This window comes from Haliotis rubra, unplaced genomic scaffold, assembly GCF_003918875.1.
Source record: "Haliotis rubra isolate DU_JTF1 unplaced genomic scaffold, ASM391887v1 Scf648, whole genome shotgun sequence".
Classification (NCBI taxonomy): Eukaryota; Metazoa; Mollusca; class Gastropoda; order Lepetellida; family Haliotidae; genus Haliotis; species Haliotis rubra.
In genome coordinates, this window is record NW_025767355.1 from 260,837 (window position 1) to 284,743 (window position 23,907).

The window sequence follows — 23,907 nt, forward strand, 5'->3', positions numbered from 1 at the left end:
CTGAGACCCCAGCAGACACAATATATATTTTGATGCTAGTTTCTGCGTTACAAGCCTTATTGGATTTTTAGCAGGATCACGAGCATTGTTACTCCAGATATATGACACGCCGAAGAGGAAGACCATCGTCTTGAGATTCCCCACAACTGGATACAGTGTATTGGTCATCCGTGTTAAACACTGCCAACTGGATACAGTGTATTGGTCATCCGTGTTAAACACTGCCAACTGGATACAGTGTATTGGTCATCCGTGTTAAAGTGTTAATGCCAACTGGATACAGTGTATTGGTCATCCGTGTTAAACACTGCCAACTGGATACAGTGTATTGGTCATCCGTGTTAAACACTGCCAACTGGATACAGTGTATTGGTCATCCGTGTTAAACACTGCCAACTGGATACAGTGTATTGGTCATCCGTGTTAAACACTGCCAACTGGATACAGTGTATTGGTCATCCGTGTTAAACACTGCCAACTGGATACAGTGTATTGGTCATCCGATGTTAAACACTGCCAACTGGATACAGTGTATTGGTCATCCGTGTTAAACACTGCCAACTGGATACAGTGTATTGGTCATCCGTGTTAAACACTGCCAACTACAGGATACAGTGTATTGGTACAGTGTATTGGTCATCCGTGTTAAACACTGCCAACTGGATACAGTGTATTGGTCATCCGTGTTAAACACGTGTTAAACACTGCCAACTGGATACAGTGTATTGGTCATCCGTGTTAAACACTGCCAACTGGATACAGTGTATTGGTCATCCGTGTTAAACACTGCCAACTGGATACAGTGTATTGGTCATCCGTGTTAAACACTGCCAACTGGATACAGTGTATTGGTCATCCGTGTTAAACACTGCCAACTGGATACAGTGTATTGGTCATCCGTGTTAAACACTGCCAACTGGATACAGTGTATTGGTCATCCGTGTTAAACACTGCCAACTGGATACAGTGTATTGGTTGGATACAACTGATACAGTGTATTGGTCATCCGTGTTAAACACTGCCAACATACAGTGTATTGGTCATCCGTGTTAAACACTGCCAACTGGATACAGTGTATTGGTCATCCGTGTTAAACACTGCCAACTGGATACAGTGTATTGGTCATCCGTGTTAAACACTAAACACGCCAACTGGATACAGTGTATTGGTCATCCGTGTTAAACACTGCCAACTGGATACAGTGTATTGGTCATCCGTGTTAAACACTGCCAACTGGATACAGTGTATTGGTCATCCGTGTTAAACACTGCCAACTGGATACAGTGTATTGGTCATCCGTGTTAAACACTGCCAACTGGATACAGTGTATTGGTCATCCGTGTTAAACACTGCCAACTGGATACAGTGTATTGGTCATCCGTGTTAAACACTGCCAACTGGATACAGTGTATTGGTCATCCGTGTTAAACACTGCCAACTGGATACAGTGTATTGGTCATCCGTGTTAAACACCGCCAACTGGATACAGTGTATTGGTCATCCGTGTTAAACACTGCCAACTGGATACAGTGTATTGGTCATCCGTGTTAAACACCGCCAACTGGATACAGTGTATTGGTCATCCGTGTTAAACACCGCCAACTGGATACAGTGTATTGGTCATCCGTGTTTAACACTGCCAACTGGATACAGTGTATTGGTCATCCGTGTTAAACACTGCCAACTGGATACAGTGTATTTGGTCATCCGTGTTAAACACTGCCAACTGGATACAGTGTATTGGTCATCCGTGTTAAACACCGCCAACTGGATACAGTGTATTGGATACAGTGTATTGGTCATCCGTGTTAAACACTGCCAACTGGATACAGTGTATTGGTCATCCGTGTTAAACACTGCCAACTGGATACAGTGTATTGGTCATCCGTGTTAAACACTGCCAACTGGATACAGTGTATTGGTCATCCGTGTTAAACACTGCCTGATGTGGCTACAACATTTCATTACAAGCAACGTTAACTGTTTTCATTCAATCGGCATCTTTCCACTCGGAGAGAAATATTCTCTCAAAAACTTGAGTAGGAGAACTGAACTGAACACACAGACATAACTGGTCACGATCTAAAATGAGTAATTGATGGCACATTACTTGATTTAATTAATGCTTTTCAGTTTAGTGCACACTGTGTGAACTGAAGGTGTTTTTTTCAAGAATTGGTGTGTTATCAATTTTGGTATAGTGTTATGGCCGTGTTCTTTTACACGAATGAAAAAGTGCTCAGTCATCGATGAGATAAATGATCAATTATCGAGTTCCACGTTCAATGATCTGCTGATGTGTCAATGCAGTTTCACTTTTGGTTTTATTTTCTGCTTGTCGAGAACGGTGTTTGGCGTTCAGGGAAGTACCGTTAACTTCTACTTTCGTTTTAGTTAAGATAAATAGGCATTGACGACGCAACGTGTACATTCGGCTGACTGGTATTGATGTCTAACTAGTGACTGCAGAGAGTGAACACATCACAATACTCCAAGGACTATGAAGCTACGCGCCTGTAACCTGCTGTTCATGTCGGCAGCTCTACTAGTGTTTCTCTCCACATCGGCAGGTACGTTCATCTTGTGCAGTGACGGTATATTCTCCAAACAGAAGAACCGCACCGTTTGTTAAAAAGTGGCGTTTGGAAAACCGACCTTATTTAGGAACCGAACCTATATTCTGAAAACCATCAATTTCGACGTATTGTAAAACGCTGGGACTGCTTCACAAGGTATATTCAGTATTTCCGAATTTGAAGCTCGGTATATCTCATCACCTTTACGTCAGTGGTCCAGTTTTTCTGTGTTAGTTTATAGTGGAAGGTCTGCCTGTTTAGTTACCTTCACATCGGTAAGAATGTTTTACCTGGATGAGCATTACCTGAACATTTATTATTATCAAAGTGCAATCTAACCTAACTTAGTCATCTAGATCAGTGCTGGTAAAGGGACGTTCACCCATGCTGTTTCAATATACTGTTTTCTAGATGCTAAAAGGCGGTCCAACAGCGTCGGAAGTGGAAGCCCGGTAAGTTTAGAAAAAAACATGCACACGCCAGACACCCATAGGTCCTCAAGGCTGACTCAGTGTAGCAGGATATTTGTAGCACTGCATGTGTCTCGACCTCTCTGCCTGCATTACAATCACCCAGTGTCAATGACGACACCCCGACCGAATCACGACTACTGCCTGAAGTACGACACCCGAAAGAATCACGACCACTGCCTGAATTACGACACCCCGACAGAACCGCGACCAGCCTGCCTGAATCACGCCTGCCAAGAAAGAATCACGACCACCCCGACAAAATCACGACTACTCTGACAGAATCACGGCCACTCTGACTGAATCACGACCACCCCGAAGGAATCACGCCTGCCCAGACAGAATCCCGACCACCCGGAAAGAATCACGACCACCCACGAATCACGACAGAACCACGACCACCCTGACTGAATCACGACCACCCGGACAGAATCACGCCTGCCCAGACAGAATCACGACCACCCCGACAGAATCACGACCACCCCGACAGAATCACGACCACCCGGACAGAACCACGACCACCCCGACAGGATCACGACCACCCTGCCTGAATCACGAGCACCCTGACTGAATCACAACCACCCCGACAGAATCACGCCTACCCGGACAGAACCACGACCACCCTGACTGAATCACGACCACCCTGACAGAATCACGACCACCCAGACAGAATCACGACCACCCGGACAGAATCACGACCACCCCAACAGAATCACGACCACCCGGACAGAATCACGACCACCCCGAAAGAATCACGACCACCCTGACAGAATCACGACCACCCCGACAGAATCACGACCACCCAGACAGAATCACGACCACCCCGACAGAATCACGACCACCCCGACAGAATCACGACCACCCGGACAGAGCCACGACCACCCCGACAGGATCACGACCACCCTTCCTGAATCACGAGCACCCTGACAGAATCACGACTACTCTGACAGAATCACGGCCACTCTGACTGAATCACGACCACTCCGACAGAGTCACGCCTGCCTGGACAGAATCACGACCACTTGACTGAATCACGTACACCCTGACTGAATCACAACCACCCGGACAGAATCACGACCACCCAGACAGAATCACGACCACTCTGACGGAATCACAACCACCCCGACAGAATCACGACCATCCCGACAGAATCACGCCTGCCCGGACAGAATCACGACCACCCTGACAGAAACACGACCACCCCAACAGAAACGACGCCTGCCCGGACAGAATCACGACCACCCGGACAGAATCACGACCACCCCAACAGAATCACGACCACCCGGACAGAGCCACGACCACCCGGACAGAACCACGACCACCCCGACAGAATCACGACCACCCGGACAGAACCAGGACCACCCCGACAGGATCACGACCACCGTGCCTGAATCACGACCACCCGGACAGAATCACAACCACCCTGACTGAATCACGACCACCCTGATTGAATCACGACCACTCTTGACAGAATCACGACCACCGCAACAGAATCACGACCACCCAGACTGAATCACGACAACCCTGATTGAATCACGACCATTCCCCGCCTGAATCACGACCACTCTGACTGAATCACGACCACCCCCGACAAAACCACGACCACCCTGACTGAATCACGACCACCCGGACAGAACCACGACCACCCTGACTGAATCACGACCACCCGGACAGAATCACGACCAACTCGACAGAATCACGACCACCCCGAAAGAATCACGACCACCCTGACAGAATCACGACTCACCCGGACAGAATCACGACTGCCCGGACAAGAATCACGACCACCCCTGACAGAATCACGACCACCCTGACAGAATCACGACCACCCGAATCCTGAATCACACGACCACCCTGGACAGAATCACGACTACCGCGACAGAATCACGACTGCCACTCTGACAGAACCACGACCACGACAGAATCACGACCACCCGGACAGAATCACGACCAACCCGAGAAGAATCACGACCACCCGGACAGAATCACGACTGCCTGGACAGAATCACGACCACCCTGACAGAATCAGAATGAATCACGACCACCCGACAGAATCACGACCACCCGGACAGAATCACGACTACCCTTGACAGAATCACGACCACTCCCTGAATCACGAATCTGAATCACGACCACCCGGACAGAATCATTGCCTGTCGGACGACCACCCTGACAGAATCACGACCACCCGACAGAATAACGACCACTGGACAGAATCACGACCACCCTGACAGAATCACGACCACCCTTTCTGAATCCACGTACACTTGGATTGGATCACAACCACCTGGACAGAATCACGACTACCCTTGACAGAATCACGACCACTCTGACTGAATCACGACCACCTGACAGAATCACGACCACCCTGACAGAATCATGACCGGAAAATCACGACCACCCGACTGAATCACGACCACCCTGACAGAATCACGACCACCCGACAGAATCACGACCACCCTGAACAGAATCACGACCACCCGGACAGAATCACGACCACCCTTGACAGAATCACGACCACCCTGACAGAATCACGACCAACCATACGACAGAATCATTTACCACCTCTGGACAGAATCACCACCTTGACAGAATCACGACCACCCTGACAGAATCACGACCACTGCCTGACTGAATCACGACCACCCTTGATTGAATCACGACCACTCCTGACAGAATCACTTGACTGAATCATGACATCTCGACAGAGTCACGCCTACCTGGACAGAATCACGACCACTTGACTGAATCACGTACACCCTGACTGAATCACAACCACCTGGACAGAATCACGACCACCCAGACAGAATCACGACTACTCTGACGGCATCACAACCACCCGGACAGAATCACGACCATCCTGACAGAATCATGCCTGCCCAGACTGAATCATGACCACCCCCGACAGAAACGACCACCACTGACAGGACCACGACCACCCTGACAGAATCACGACCACCCCGACAGAATCCGACCACTCCCAGGACAGAATCCACGACCACCCGAGCAGAATCACGACCACCTGGACAGAATCACGACCACCCAGACAGAATCACGACCACCCTGACTGAATCACGACCACCCCAGACAGAATCCGACCACCCTGACAGAATCATGCCTACCTGATAGAATCATCGACCACTCTGACAGAATCACGACCACTGACAGAATCACGACCACCCAGACAGAATCCGACCACCCTGATTGAATCACGACCACCCCTGACAGAATCACGACCACCCTGACTGAATCACGACTACCCTAGGACAAAAACTTACATGACTCCGTTGCCCTGACTGAATCAATCGACCCGGACAGAATCCGACTAAAGAATCACGACCACCTCGGACAGAATCACGACCACTCGACAGAATCACGGATAGAATCATGACCATTACCCTGGATAGAAGAATCATGACCTACCTGGACAGAATCACCACCCTGAAAGAATCACGACCACTTGACTGAATCATTTACCACCTCGACAGAATCATCAACCCATCCCAGAATCACGACCACTCCGACAGAATCATAGAATCATTTACTTACAGATCCACTCTGACAGAATCACACCATTTACCCGAAGAAACGACCACCCAGACTGAATCAATCACGACCACCTGGACAGAATCACGACCACCCTGGATAGAATCACGACCACCCTGACAGAATCACGACCACCCTGACTGAATCACGACCACCCCGACAGAATCACGACCACCCAGACAGAACCACGACCACCCCGACAGGATCACGACCACCCTTCCTGAATCACGAGCACCCTGACTGAATCACAACCACCCCGACAGAATCACGCCTGCCCGGACAGAATCACAACCACCCTGACAGAATCACGACCACCCTGACAGAATCACGACTACTCTGACAGAATCACGGCCACTCTGACTGAATCACGACCACTCCGACAGAGTCACGCCTGCCTGGACAGAATCACGACCACTTGACTGAATCACGTACACCCTGACTGAATCACAACCACCCGGACAGAATCACGACCACCCAGACAGAATCACGACCACTCTGACGGCATCACAACCACCCCGACAGAATCACGACCATCCTGACAGAATCATGCCTGCCCAGACTGAATCATGACCACCCCCGACTGAATCACGACCACCCAGACTGAATCACGACCACCCCGACAGAATCACGACCACCCCCAACAGATTCACGACCACCCGGACAGAATCACAACCACCCAGACTGAATCACGACCACCCCGACAGAATCACGACCAACCAGACTGAATCACGACCACCCCCGACAGAATCACGACCACCCTGACTGAATCACGAACACCCCGACAGAATCACGACCACTGCCTGACTGAATCACGGCCACCCGGACAGAATCACGACCACCCCTGACAGAATCACGACCATCCCGGACAGAATCACGACCACCCTGACAGAATCACGACCACCCCGACAGAATCCACGACCAACCCGACAGAATCACGACCACTGCCTGACTGAATCACGACCACCCCGACAGAATCACGACCATCCCCGACAGAATCACAACCACCCTGACTGAATCACGACCACCCCGACAGAATCACAACCACCCCGACAGAATCACGACCATCACAACCACCCCGACAGAATCACGACCACCCCGACAGAATCACGACCACCCGACAGAAATCACGACCACTGCCTGACAGAATCACGACCACCCTGACAGAATCACGACCCTGCCTGACTGAATCACGACCACCCTGACGACCACCCCGACAGAATCACGACCACCCCGACAGAATCACGACCACCCCGACAGAATCGAGACCACCCTGACTGAATCACGACCACCCTGACAGAATCACGACCACCCCGACAGAATCACGACCACCCTGACAAGAATCACAGACCACCCAGACTGAATCACGACCACCCCAACAGAATCACGACCACCCACGACTGAATCACGACCACCCTGACAGAATCACGACCATTTGACTGAATCACGACCACCCTGACTGAATCACGACCACTGCCCACTGAATGACACGACCGACCACACTGACAGAATCACGACCCCAACAGAATCACGAATCACCACCATCCCGACAGAATCACGACCACCCTGACAGAATCACGACCACCCTGACTGAAGAATCACTGACTGAACCGACCCCCGACAGATTACGACCACCCCGACAGAATCACGCCATCACGACCACCCCGACAGAATCACAACCACCCCGACAGAATCACGACCACTGCCTGACTGAATCACGACCAACCCGACAGAATCACGACCACTGCCTGACTGAATCACGACCACCCCCGACAGAATCACGACCACCCCCGACAGAATCACGACCACCCTGACTGAATCACGACCACCCCGACAGAATCACGACCAACCAGACTGAATCACAACCACCCTGACTGAATCACGACCACCCCGACAGAATTACGACCACCCCGACAGAATCACGACCATCACGACCACCCCGACAGAATCACAACCACCCCGACAGAATCACGACCACTGCCTGACTGAATCACGACCAACCCGACAGAATCACGACCACTGCCTGACTGAATCACGACCACCCCCGACAGAATCACGACCACCCCGACAGAATCACGACCACCCCGACAGAATCACGACCACCCCAGACTGAATCACGACCACCCCGACAGAATCACGACCACCCAGACTGAATCACAACCACCCCAGTCTGAATCACGACCACCCCGACAGAATCACGACCACCCCGACTGAATCACGACCACCCCGAAAGAATCACGACCACCCAGACTGAATTACGACCACCCCGACAGAATCACGACATCCTCCTGTGATGTTTGTTGTTGATGAGTTTGCTTGTTGATGAAGAATTAAGTCTGTACATTGTATGTGGGTCACGAGACTCAACGTTTATTGCGTACTGCGCCGAGCGTTACAACTCAAGGGAGATTACTCCCACATTGGTATTTACCAACAGTGTTTTATTAAAGTCTTTAAACGAATAAACGTTAAACACTCCACCTCCCCGCGCCGTGCTATCGAACCGTCAAAGCGCCAGCGGCAGTCGTAAGTCAATGTTAAAGTATGGGAGTTACGATCGAGTTACGATCGCTTTGAGGAACGGGGCCCAGGAAGGCCGTCAGTATGACGACCACTTCTTGAAGCTGATGCCAGCTATCTCTGTTGTAGGATCCGCCCAGCAGACTGGACACCGACAACCCCCTTCTACCAGGCATGAACCATGGAGAGACGCTGACCAAGTTTATAGACAGAACATTGCGTCCAAGCACAAGCTTTAATAAGCGATGTTCCGAGATAATCGACAAGCTTGTCCGCACACTACAGGCAAAGTCAAGTCCCTTCAACATAAAGGGAATTGTAAAGGTACACGCTCGCTCATACATTGGTGATAATAGTCATGAAGCACATCTTGTAGAGATGTTATACGAAACCTAATTTTACAACAGCCATTCTGTTTGGTTTCATTGATAGAATATCTCTCAATATGAAGTTGAAATGCACATAATTTCAATATGCACTGATAGTAGTCTGTGTGTGAGTGAGTGAATTGTGTTTTACACCGCTCTATCAAGTATCTGAATCATGTAACGGTTGTTGTTATGACATGCTATGGGTGTGACAGGAGCTACGTGTCACCATCTGTATCATCACTGGTCAATACTATGTTTAAACACACACATGGAAGTGTGAGATCACCTTTAGTGTCGTGCTCATTACAATGACATATTTGAATAATTATGCTTTTATACATGTTTATATATGCGTGTCAAGGGCATCTTGGGTGATCGAAAACCGGCCATCGACATAAACAATCTTAAGTAACAACAAAGCAAACCACTAAACCTGAACCTGTTCTTCTGTAAGTGAATGGGTCAGCTTAATACTACAATCAAGGGTGATGTAAATTCAGGAATGTGTTCTTAAAGCCCATAGTTTTGAGCATGTAAAACATACATGTAATTCTATCATTAAATGGCGCAGACACGACCACGATGTTGAAACACCTCACGAGTTACAGCAAGCATGTTAAATAATTCGTTCCAGATTAATGTGCTGATGTAAAGATGAGTCTGTCCTATTTTCGTTCACCCTTTCTTATTTTTGATACGCATGCAGTAAATAATTTAATATTTTATATCAGTAGTCTTATTTTATTTTTGATCTCCAAGACCCTGTTGACATAAACAAGCTTCACAAGCTTCCGTACAGCACATATTTTCGTTGTCCAACCACAAGTGATTGTAAATAGCCGTCCTGTCAGTGTTTCGTGACCAGCCTTCAAGATTGCTTGTTGATCCCAAAACAGCGAACCCGACCCAACGGTTCGTCCAGCATCTTGAACTGATCGTCCAGAGTAGCGTCACATGTATGTAATAAACACCCGGATGTTTGTATTCAGGGTGGCTCACTGGGCAAGGGCACATCCGTGAGGGACAAGTCGGACATAGACCTCATCATCTTCTTCAACGACTACAACACCGTTAAGGGTCTACAAAAGTACAAAGACAAACTGCTGCAGCAGCTGAAGGCCTTTGTTCAAGACGAGTGGTCGGACCATTTCATCTACAAAGAAATAACACCGTTTTCTGTCCAGTTCTACTTGAAGATCGACGAGGAGGATACCGAGCACGAGGTGGACCTGCTACCGGCGCTAGACATAACTAAGAGCGGACGTGAGTAGTTATAGTACTCGTACACATGACGCAAACGTACAGTTAATGTAATATGAAGCAGTAGTTGATTTATTCATGCATCCATTCATATGTAGCCTTTGCTTTAGGTACTGGGATACATTTGAGTAACAATAGCTATGCATTTGATGTGATAAGATCACTTTGAGTGAATGTGAATGTAGAGGTGCAATTCACTTGACCTCAGGCTGTTCTTTTCCAGTCATGTTTTAGATATTTTAAAGAAAATGGAAATTGAAAAGTACCTGTGTTTATACGAGCACAGGTTCGTGGTGTGTGAAAGCCACGGGCTATGTGGACATGTACACCTGCTGGTGTTTCTGTGACAGTTTAAACCTTCAGGACACAGTCTATTCGTGAATGTGACATTGCACAGCGGATGAATTATCCTTGACAAGTATTGAATTCTGCATGTAGTATCACTTCAGCACAGGGCTACTGGTACTAGCGCCTTTCTGGATCCCTACTGTGTTTGCAGGTAAGCCGTCGGAGATTTATGAGGAGATGCTGGATCAGCAGCCCAAGGTCAGGGACCACTACTCCAGCTGCCTGGCCCCCCTGCAACTCGAGTTCGTCACACACACAGACAGAATGGCAACCCCGGCGAAGGTGAAGGACTTCATGCGACTTCTGAAATACTGGGCGAAGGTATGTACCTCTACTCACGATCACAGGGGCGTGTCATGCTTAGAAACAGCGTTAGAACGACATATAGGTATATAGACCCTACCCTAGTACTATATAAACAGATAAAAGGAAAGGGATGTAAGGACGGAACCACCCCCTCCTCAATCTAATTTAGATTTCACCACGTAAACTATTTTTAAGGCCCCGTCGAGGCCTACGGATCAAAAGCGAGATGAGTTCCCTACAAAATGAGCTATAAATGGTCACAATCGGATCATTATTTCAAAAGTTATACGCCACGACTCACCGAAAACAGCTACAATTCCAAGCCAAAATCATGGATCACCCAAGACAGCGAAAACTCACCTGTTAAATTCGTTTATTAAATCCAGCCTCGTTGACAGCACCTATGTAGGGCTAGATTCGATCGGCAGCGGCATTCCACGGGTCTAAAAACTTATTGCAACATCTACAAATCATTTCCTCGATAGTAAGCAGACATTTTCTCCAAAACCATCGGCAATCATACTCACTTGATGGCCTTGACATTCAAGTGATCTGAGCAGATTCGCAGAAACGAAAGTGGGCCATCCGATTGGTGGAAAACATAATATACTGTAAGATTTTGACTGTTTGCTAATGGGCGCGAAATATGAACTTTGCAATAATCCTATATTTTGGATGATGTACGGAACAGTAAATTGTTAAGAATAGTTTTAGATTGAGGAGGGGGTGGTTCCGTCGTTCCATCCCTTCCTTTTTATATAGTACTAGGGTAGGGTCTATATACCTATATGTCGTTCTAACGCTGTTTCTAAGCGTGACACGCCCCTGTGGTCACGATTGACACCCTACATGAACTATCGAAGAATATTGAATGTTTACTTCCGTTCGTACATCATCAGTTGCTTAGTTTAAACTAGTCGGCAGGTTGGTGGTTGAGAGGATTGAAGCATGAGTCAGTGAGCACACAACCGCCCACCAATCCACCCTCACCCATACCCTAATTATTGTTTCCCCCAAAAGAAAACAAAATGAAAATCATTTTCCAGACCTGGTCAAGGAGGGGTAATTCCACAAGAGGTGTTCAATGTAACATATTAAGAGGAGATAACTCCAGGTGACTCACCCATCCATTTTGTGTATGCAGCAAGGGGCATGGCCATTAATATATCGGTGTTGTTGAGGCTACTAACTTCGCTTGAAGTAGTTGTTGTAAAGTTCACGATGTAAACTTGACCGTGTTACCCCAAAGTCGTTTGTATAATTATAATCAACGTTGGTAACTATGGTAGATGAACATGACCATGAAGCAATTATCTTTACAGATTCTATGGCAGCAATCAAAGCTATAGAAGCTGGTGCAAATGGATCTAGAGATGACATTGTGCATGAGATATTAAAGTTGGATACATCGTTAAACATGAAGTATATTGCATGCGACATTGTGTGGGTCCCAGCACATGTTAGAATACATGGGAATGAGATTGCAGATAATTTGGCCAAATCCGGGTTACAGTTTCCTGAAGTTGATTTATTTAAATTTCAACCAATCCCTAAAGATTATGAAAATGTTTTATCGAAATCTGTTACAAGGAGTTGGCAACAGTTGTGGGATACAGGTACTTAGACCATCACTAAAATCTGGTCATAAAATTCGTCGTCGTAAAAGGCGTGATGAGGTTATTCTTTCACGTCTAAGACTTGGACACTGTGGGCTAAATGCCTACAGGAGTATTATAGATAAGACGGTGTCTTCTAAATGTGGCCATTGCAATTTGGAGACGCCTGAAAACATCGAACATTATCTAATTACATGCCCTGGGCATAACAACATAAGACAAAATCTCAGAAGTGCTGTACTTGAGGTTGATGATGTATTCTCATTAGAAACAGTTTTGGGCCCCAATATCATGTATGGGTCTGTGCAACAGGCAGTTTTAGATTTTGTCTCGTCATCTGGAAAATATGATGTAATCTAGACAGGCTCTCGAATGGCTTAGACAGATTTAGTTCTGTGGTTTTAAATCATTTTAACACTCTGTCATCTGAACCTACTGCTTTTTATTGAATGAGTATTTCATGTTTCAGAAATGGAAGTGATTACTTAAGGTTTTAATCCGTAACACGAAGCAGAGGTTATTCCATATATGTATACATCTATCCAAATTAATAGTGTTGTTTCTTTTATCTTAGCTAAACGATTCCTTTTGGCGATGAAATTACATATGATTTATTTATTAAATCAAGTCAATGTGTTGGGCGCAAATAGGCCTCTTATTGGCCCACGTCGCCCTAAAACTATAAAACCAACCAACCAACCCATCCATTTTGTGTATGCAGCAAGGGGCACGGCATTAATATATCGGTGTTGTTGAGGCTACTTACTTCGCTTGAAGTAGTTGTTGTAAAGTTCACGATGTAAACTTGACTGTGTTACCCCAAAGTCGTTTGTATAATTATAATCAACGTTGGTAACTATGGCTACATCTGAAATGTGTAAAGTAGGTTTAAACAGATTCTGACTGTAAGAAATGCAATGACCATGGATCTGGCTTCTGTTTAAGGAGTAGAATCCCTCACCGATAGGGCCTTGCTTCTGTTTAAGGTGGAGGACGTCCCCCTGGTAGGGCCTTGCTTCTGTTTAAGGTGGAGGACGTCCCCCTGATAGGGCCTTGCTTCTGTTTAAGGTGGAGGACGTCCCCCTGATAGGGCCTTGCTTCTGTTTAAGGTGGAGGACGTCCCCCTGATAGGGCCTTGCTTCTGTTTAAGGTGGAGAACGTCCCCTGATAGGGCCTTGCTTCTGTTTAAGGTGGAGGACGTCCCCCTGATAGGGCCTTGCTTCTGTTTAAGGTGGAGGACGTCCCCCTGATAGGGTCCTCCTTGCTTCTGTTTAAGGTGGAGAACGTCCCCTGATAGGGCCTTGCTTCTGTTTAAGGTGGAGGACGTCCCCCTGATAGGGCCTTGCTTCTGTTTAAGGTGGAGAACGTCCCCTGATAGGGCCTTGCTTCTGTTTAAGGTGGAGGACGTCCCCCTGATAGGGCCTTGCTTCTGTTTAAGGTGGAGAACGTGCCCCTGATAGGGCCTTGCTTCTGTTTAAGGTGGAGAACGTCCCCTGATAGGGCCTTGCTTCTGTTTAAGGCTAAGGGCATTCCGGTAAGATTACAAAATACCGGATACATTCCGTTATCTTTGAAAGCCCGCGAGTTTACTTTTGGTTAGGGTTTGGGTTAGGGTAAGGTTTAGGGTCAGGGATAGCGTTAGGGTGACGTGACGCTAAACAATATGGCTGGTGGGGTATCCGGTATTCTGTAGGTGTACCGGCTTTCCACTGATAGGGTCCCTCTGACGACGTCCTCTGGTAGTCAATACTGTTCTGTGTAAGCTTAAGCACGTCCAACTGACAGTCTGGTTATCCCTTCGAAAGGATGGAGACGCGCAGTGATTGCTGTCTCTGTGTCAGATTGATAAAGGACTACTCCGTGAGTAAAGTCTCTCCATACACTGCCAGGTAGAGGATGTCCCGTTGAGGTCCTACTTCCTGGAGCTCCTGGTCGTGCGGCAGTGGAGGGAGGATGGCAAGCCCAAGGACATAGACACGGAGACCTATCTGTACCGGGCCCTCCAACAACTGGCTCAGCTCCGAGATATGGCTATCGCCTTCAGCGACAACTACAACTTCGTGGACTACGTGCCAAATATGTAAGTGACATAACTCAGCTGGACAACATAATCAATCGTTCTAATTCATAAATAAATGTAACAAATTAACACATGTTTCATTGTCTTACTACCGCCCTACTCTGTTTTGTTTCTCCAACAATGATGTAACACTCCCTCAGCAATGTGTTAATTAACCAAACACCTGTTAATGTCGGAAGTTGTTACATTGTCGGAACACAACACCTCAATCCCTAGCATCTGTCTAGTTGAGTTTTGATCGAGTACGGACAATGGAAATGACAATGGTACTGACGTCATAATGCTAACTGCTGCGCTGTCATGCACTATTTCTCTCCTGAGTGAGTTATTTAATGCAGCTACCAAAAAGGGTTCTTCAGTATCCATAATACCTGTCCGCCCAATGTGGCAAGAGTGAGTGAGTTTAGTTTTACGCCGCACTCAGCAATATTCCAGCTATATGGCGTCGGTATGTAAATAATCGAGTCTGGTCCAGACAATCCAGTGATCAACAGCATGAGCATCGATCTACACAACTGGGACACGATGAGATGTATCATCCAAGTCAGCTAGCCTGACCACTCGATTCCTTTGGTCGCCTCTTACGACAAGCATGGCTTACTGAAGATCAATGCTAACCCGGATCTCCACGGGTTCCAATGTCACAAGAAGGCACAATTAGATTGCAGTGTAGTTTCAGAACGTTTACCATGGTGTGGTGATGGCACACAAGGCAACAAATGATCAGCGGATCCTGTCACAGGCTAGTAACCAAATTCCCCATACAGATGTAGAGAGCAATGACTTCACTGCTTATATCACCCATGATGAAACTGGGGCGGTGGGGTAGCCTAGTGGTTAAAGCGTTCGCTCGTCACGCTGACGACCCGTGTTCGATTCCCCACATGGGTACAATGCGTGAAGCCCATTTCTGGTGTCCCCCGCCGCGATATTGCTAGCATATTGCTGAAAGCGTCGTCAAATCAAACTCACTCACTCACTCATAATGAAACTCTCGCCATCGGGGCAGTGCTCAGTAATGTGCTTTGTTTTGTACCAGTAAGAAGCCGTTCCTACTGGATCCTGCCAACCCCTTCAAGAACGTGGCACCATCGTCCAAACGGGATGTCGACGTTGTTGTGAAGAAGTCGCAGATCCTGTTGGAGAGAGGGTGGCCGAAGTCGGCCCGTCTGTCTGACGAGCTGTGACGTTACCCACGTTGACAACATCATCACCTTGATGCAACACAACTAGCGCGTGAACTGGACCGTTGTGTCCTTCTGGGGTGCGCATTCGTGGTTTAATTCAACTGATTGGTCCTTTGATGTGCCAGTTTATTACCAGTTATGTATCAGTTATGTATATATATGCCAGTAGCTTGGTGTAATGGTTCAGCAGGGTGCAAAACAACTTTAACGGTAAGATTACCTTATTTTCGTGTGTGTGCGTGCGTGCGTGCGTGCGTGCGTGCATAGTCATAACACTTGATTGGTTGATATGCGGCCTTTGTCTTCCATGGTACCACTTCTGTTTCACTCCTACGGCTGTTTACAAACGTAAATAATAATGGATATGTTTTGTGTACACTTATGACTTGCTGTACTTTGTGCGGTTTTAGCAGAACATGAAATGTCTCGAAGGACGAAAGTATATCACTCAGCACAAATGGATGTTACTCTTCCTTTACAAATTCAAATTTTGGTAAATGAGATAAAGGTTAAAGATTACTCAGCGATGCAGATAAGGTTGTGACGCCAACTTCACGTATCACGTATGGAACCCAGTCAGATGGGTGGGAGGGTCTACCCAGTTTAACAGCTGGAATCGTAGATGTCCACTGCTCTGTTGAAAACAACCAGGCCCGCCTTTTGCCTGATCTCTTTCAATAACATAAATCCCAAACAAAACACTAACTCGGTTCAATGCCACGTAACTTGGGTTTAGGGTCTGATAATGTTTAGAACTATGTTTAATACTTAGACGTGTTTAGGGTTTTAATGCGGGAACAACAGCTCATTTCATGTGTTTAGACCCTAATCGCGATTAGACAGAACACCAAATGAATATTCTGTTCAAGATTTCCAATACGATTAGATCTAAACATCTGTTAAAATGTACATGTTAACATTCTACGATATACAGTGACGTAATCCGCCGGGTTATAAATGCTAAAACCTTCGATATTCTTCCACGATTATTTATCTTCAATTACTTGTACTACCGCCATGTCTGGTTGTGGGGTTGTGAGGTTGCTACTCGCGTCTTGATGTGACATTTCACCCAGTGTACTTTACGAAGACAGTTGTGTAGGAGACGGTTCAGTGGGCTATCTTACCGAGCTATGAATAGTTAAAACAGAAATTGAACCTATGTTAGCGATTTCAACATAAAACGTGTTGTTTCATCGATGTAAATACTCATTGTATGTCATGAAAGGGAATTACATCAGGTTTCATCGTCAAATAATGATCGGTTCATGTATGTAGATCGCTGGGTATTAGGGTATGCATGCGGTAAGAAATGAGGCTGTTTGCAGTATTAATAGATATCTTCCTGTGTGTAACAGTATATTTATATCGTAATGTCACTAACAGGAAGAGACATGTATTAATACAACATACAGCCGCATCACTTACCGCATTTATACACGTATATATATATATGTGGTCTTTTGTACAATAAACTTCTTTGACTTGGACCAATACGCACATTAATTACTGTAATGTAAATGGAACTTTGACGGGGTATAATGTTGTTTTTGCTGCATCAACTACAGGTCCCATGTAAGTGGGATTTGGGATTTGTGTTCCACGTTGTGTGACGGGTAAAACAATATTTCACAGGGCAAAGACAGTGAAATGTGAAGTGTGTTAAATATGTTGTGACGGTTTTCTCCAGGGTGTGGTATATAATGGCATGAAAAATAGAAATAAAACGTTTTGTCTCACGATGTTGTGTTTCGTTATTTGTTGTGTCAAATGGACACTATAGTGTTTCCTCATAATGCGCAGTGGCGGTGGGGTAGACAGATGATTAAAACGTTCGCTCGTCACGCTGAACATCCGGGCTCGATTCATCCCATGGGTACAATGTATGAAGCCCAATTCTGGTGTCATTCGCCGTGATATTACTGGAATATTGCTAAAAGCGGCGTAAAATCAATTCTCCCACTCACTCATAAAGCGCAACACAAAAGTTGAAAGAGTTCACATTTGTCTGGCATATCTACCATATATATCTCAGTTTATAGCTTTGTGGAATATATATCAGGTTATCATATGTATCATATATATCTCAGGTTATAGCCTTGTGGAATATGTATGTGGAATATATATGTCAGGTTATAGCCTAGTGGAATATTATATCTATGGAATATCTATCACAGTTTATAGCCTTGTGTTATATCTATCACATATAGCCCATATATGTCAGGAATATTATAGCCAGTTTATAGCCTAGTGGAATATGGAATTATCACATCTATCACAGTTTATAGCCTTTATATCTATCACTAGTGCTATAGCCTATATCTATCACAGTTTATAGCCTAGTGGAATATCTCACAGTTTATCTATCACAGCCTTGGAATATAGCCTAGTGGAATATCTATCACAGTTTATATCTATCACAGTTTATAGCCTAGTGGAATATCTATCACAGTTTATATCTCTAGTGGAATATCTATCACAGTTTATAGCCTAGTGGAATATCTATCTCTAGTGGAATATCTATCTATCACAGTTTATAGCCTAGTTTATAGCCTAGTGGAATATCTATCACAGTTTATAGCCTAGTGGAATATCTATCACAGTTTATAGCCTAGTGGAATATCTATCACAGTTTATAGCCTAGTGGAATATCTATCACAGTTTATAGCCTAGTGGAATATCTATCACAGTTTATAGAATATCTATCACAGTTTATAGCCTAGTGGAATATCTATCACAGTTTATAGCCTAGTGGAATATCTATCACAGTTTATAGCCTAGTGGAATATCTATCACAGTTTATAGCCTAGTGGAATATCTATCACAGTTTATAGCCTAGTGGAATATCTATCACAGTTTATAGCCTAGTGGAATATCTATCACAGTTTATAGCCTAGTGGAATATCTATCACAGTTTATAGCCTAGTGGAATATCTATCACAGTTTATAGCCTAGTGGAATATCTATCACAGTTTATAGCCTAGTGGAATATCTATCACAGTTTATAGCCTAGTGGAATATCTATCACAGTTTATAGCCTAGTGGAATATCTATCACAGTTTATAGCCTAGTGGAATATCTATCACAGTTTATAGCCTAGTGGAATATCTATCACAGTTTATAGCCTAGTGGAATATCTATCACAGTTTATAGCCTAGTGGAATATCTATCACAGTTTATAGCCTCGTGTTAATCTAATGTGATGACCATGCTAATGTGTGTCCACCTGTCGTGTGTTTTATCATCAGACACATTTGAAATCACGTTAATAGAATTCACGTTTATTGAAGCGGTATGTTGGCGGAATAACCCCACGGATACACAGGGACTGAACGGGAAACGTCAGCCATTGCTATTAAGTATACCGGTCAATTACCAGCGAAAACTATATTCTCTAAAATAAAACTATATTCTCAGATGGCACAACATGATGCAATAGTTTCCAGGGTAACGTTCGTTGTTGGTAGATGTTATATTTTGTCATCATAAACATGATTTATACACTACACTCCCATGGCGATCCGATGTACTAAATCTCAGTGGTCATGTTCGTTATTGTAATTTGTTATAACCTAAAAAATATTGAAATAAATAAACTTATTGTCTGTAAATCGTTAAAAACACCCCGACGACCCCCTCACAATAATCAGGAGAAATCTTTCCAGAAATCAGAATCCATAGTATTCAAAATATTTCACGAGTATGTGTGTATGAATTACTATAAAAAAGTAGTGACACCGGGTGTTCATAAATATGTGAGCAATACGCTGGAACATAAGGGACAATTTATACAACTTTGGCATTAAGGGAAGAAGAAGAGACCGTATTTTAGGGTGAGGACGTTTTCCTCATGGGGAGAGGCCTCACCCCCCACAGTTTACTGTCCCCGTAGTAGATGTAGCGAGTTACCTCCCCTATAGTAGTGTTCATATACTTGATGTTCTCTGGGGTCATGGCTTCGTAGCCTGCGTGGGTGTATGCGAGGATGTAGAGGTGTATGACGTAGTTGTCCCTCCTCCAGTCCCACAACATACCTTCTTCGAACAGATATTGACGTGTCTTGTAGTTGGGTTTACACAAAGACACCTCCTCAATGTGGATGAGGTTCGGCCTACGGAGCGAGATGATGTTCGGAATAATGTTGGAGTGAGTCTGGAAGTCGTTGTTGAAGGTGGCGTAGCGAGGGTACCAAACACGGAAGAAATCCGACCACGGCTTGCAGAACATCATGCCATTAGCTAGAATGTACCACTCCTCGTGCCCCATGACAACGTCATACTTCAACAAAGGGTCGACTGGATTCACCACGACTGAGTCAAAGTCAAAATACATACCTCCATACTCCATCAAAGCTTCCATACGAATGATGTCTGAAACGTGAATTCCTCGCAAGATCTTACGTCCGTATATCTGAGTGACCCGCTTCCTGTACACAAAATACAAGTTGTTAATTGTTGCAATAGCCTGGCGCCAGTAGTGACCCTGAGGGAGGTTGTTATGCCAGAAGTATATCCGCAATGGCTGGACATGACGTTGAATAGCCATCATTGTTAGCAACTGGAAAAATTGAAATTCTACGCCTTTTTCATTAACCCACACTAGATGAACTATCCTGGGAACGACGTCGTGGTCGTTGGTGATGTTGACGTTGTAGTTGACGCGCTGGTTGAGCTGGTGATAGAAGTCATAATGCCGCGTGTAGCTATAGATGACGACCCCGTCTTGGATGGCCATGCGGCAGATGTTACTCTCGAGGCAGTCTACAGGTAGCTCAGCTGCAGGTGCGTGCTTTGATCGCCCCGTCATCACATGGGGCTGCAGAATGTCGGCAAGCAGTTTCACGATTGCTATAACACAGACGCTAACTCCCACCGGGAAGCAAAACCTTTTTCTCAGCAGCATCTTTATGAGGAGCTGAAAGTATGAAAGTATATAAGATTAGTTGTCATGATTTATGGTGTAATTCGTCGTGTGGCGAATTGGAAATGAAGGCATTGTTGACGTATATTTGGAATTCAGATTCCCGGGGTGCATAGGGAGCCTCCAGAGCTTGTATGTGTTATAAATGTGTATGCCATTGTGACCTTGTATACCAGTTACATCTGTAACGGTGACAAATCTACTGTATAGTTATACATGTGTATGTCATTGTGACCTTGTATACCAGTTATATATGTAACAGTAACAAATCTACTAATTATACATGTACATGTCACTGTGACCTTGTATACCAGTTATGTTTTGTAAAATAGGTTATGGATATTGATATTTTATCAGTGTGTCAATGAATAAATAGATCATTATTCATAATTTCAAAATTTACATATATCCCTAACCATTTTTGTCCAGTATATATACGTTTGCTAGAACTGCTATGCATGTATAGAGATGTACTCACCTTGTGTTCATGGGGTCGACGTCCCGGAACTATTCACTCTATACTGACCACGGCGCCAGGCGTCACAGGTGCGCGCACATCGTGTCTGATTAATTCGCCCATGCACAATTTAATCAGCACATTTTAATCAAAGACTGAGAGATGATAATCTCCCCACTATCGACACCCAGTCCAGATTGTACACGCTTCTTACAACGGGGAGACAACAGGTGGCCTGTTCACGAAGCTGGCTGAGCTAAGACAATTTCGCGATTTTCCCCCAAAGTTACGACAGCCATTAGTGCTATCCTTGAAGCTATATATTCAGCCTATCGAATCTATATCTTACTTATAAATCTTAGCTACGACAGTGAACTCTTTTGTGATGGAGGTGATGTAAGCTGGGTGTTTCCAAATGGCGTGTGGATGAACGCTTCCGGGATATTTTGTACATTTCATTTTATTTCTCTTTTGTGAGTTTATGTGAAATCATTCATTTTTTACTCGCGAACCTCCTTGAAGATTTCAATTTAAGATGTCTAGAAGATAAGCACAAATGTCGTTATTCCATGTTTATTTATCTATGCCGATACGAATTCTTATTCAACCGACATCGTTAAGTGTCCACATGTCCACGGGATGGTAATGGTATCGAACAGTCTGGAAACATCATAAACAATATCCGTTGAATGATTTCACTGTCTAGCTGTAGACTGGATGTTGTTCAAGTTGGACATTGCTGTTTGTAAAGTAAGCAGTGCACGGCTATAATCTAAGCTTTGTTTATAAATAATTTCGGTAGTTGGTGAAAGGAACGAATGAAAAGAACGACGTAAACTGTGACACCCGTATACACCGCAACACTACGACATGCGTACGTTGATCTGCGACGCGACGTAGCTAAGGAGTCCTGGTAAACACGATCAGTGTTGGGAGTGAGGGGTCATAAGACGAGTATATGGATGGCAACTTCTTGTATATTGTATATCACAACGTTTCTGGGTTACTTCTTGCCCCTTCTTCAGGTGATTTAAGACAGATGTAGAAAACAAACTACATATACCAGATTTACAGGAAGCCAGATATGTACATGCATATACAATGAATATAAATCTGGTATATATAGTTTGTTTTCTACATCTGTCTTAAATCACCTGAAGAAGGGGCAAGAAGTAGCCCAGAAACGCTGTGATATACAATAAAGAAGAGGTTGCCATCCATATACTCGTCTTATATACTCACCAACTTCTATATGCCTCTCAACAATCCCTTAGTGTACAAGCTCAATGTACTTTTTTATTTGCCTTTCTGTGAGTTTCCAGCTCTGAGACATGCTAAACCCATTCAAGATATATTCCAAACTATATCCCTCTCACTTGTCAAAAGTATGAAATGCCTTTGAAATATAAATAAAAACGATTAAATATGTACTTTTTTACCTATGTCGCTGGCAAACGATGTGTGTGGTTAGTGAAGGAAATGCTGAGAAAATCAGAAGTTTACCTACACGTCCACCAACCAGCTGGACCTAGTGTGACGTGTATTTAATGACATAATATATGACTAACGCAGTTTAACACATACCAACAAATGGCAGTCAGGCCTTATATAGAATCACAAAATGCTTTCGACTATTTATATACTTATATAAATATGCGCGATAGGACACAGTTGCCTCCCTTAGTTCACTCGCGGACTTGTGGTGAGGATTTTACAGGTTCTTCGTACAACACTGGCTTGGTACAAGTCACTTCTAGCGTCACTTATATATACTGAAGCACAAAGAAATGTCGCACCGATAGTGGTTTCTTAAAGCACACACTTTATTTCACTCTAATTATCAATCAAAACGGAGGACTGAGTTCAAACTTGACACCTATGGTTAACACATTCTCAGGAATCACATTTAGAGTTCACACAAACAAAATCACCAAAAGTGGTACCATTAAGGTACCCCAAAGTCAGTATTGTGTGTGGCCTCCATGGGCATCGATGAAAGCGTTGCGTCGTCTGTACATGGAATGAATTAGCCGGTTGATGAAGGCCATATGCACTTAGGCTCCATACTCTGTGAAATACCTGATCGAGTCTAGCAGCAGTTGTCGGCCTTGGGTGGCGGCCATTCAGTCTTCTTTGAATCTCGTACCAAAGGTGTTCTGTTGGACTCAAATCAAGACTGAGTGCAGGCTATTGTAGAGTTTGGATGCCATGTTGTTTTAGGAAGTCCAATGTTACTCTGGCAGTGTGGGCACG

At 45.0% G+C, this 23,907-nt stretch overlaps 2 protein-coding genes across 2 annotated transcripts in view; one reads left to right on the top strand and one right to left on the bottom strand.

Moving 5' to 3' along the window:
* Window positions 1–2,402: 2,402 nt before the first annotated feature.
* Window positions 2,403–18,019, top strand: LOC124257031 (2'-5'-oligoadenylate synthase 2-like). The gene is made up of 7 exons (XM_046691000.1): window positions 2,403–2,570; window positions 2,988–3,028; window positions 9,239–9,433; window positions 10,470–10,743; window positions 11,240–11,409; window positions 14,900–15,090; window positions 16,130–18,019. Exons 1-7 carry the CDS (start codon window positions 2,501–2,503, stop codon window positions 16,275–16,277), a joined length of 1,089 nt encoding a protein of 362 aa, XP_046546956.1. The 5' UTR covers window positions 2,403–2,500; the 3' UTR covers window positions 16,278–18,019.
* A 1,529-nt stretch (window positions 18,020–19,548) lies between these two features.
* Window positions 19,549–23,907, bottom strand: part of LOC124257033 — a 28,863-nt gene continuing 24,504 nt past the window's right edge. The window contains exon 2 of the mRNA XM_046691003.1: window positions 19,549–21,191. Within this exon, the coding sequence (XP_046546959.1) occupies window positions 20,106–21,179 (1,074 nt within the window). The 5' untranslated portion in view covers window positions 21,180–21,191 and the 3' untranslated portion in view covers window positions 19,549–20,105. The remainder of the gene's footprint in view (window positions 21,192–23,907) is intronic.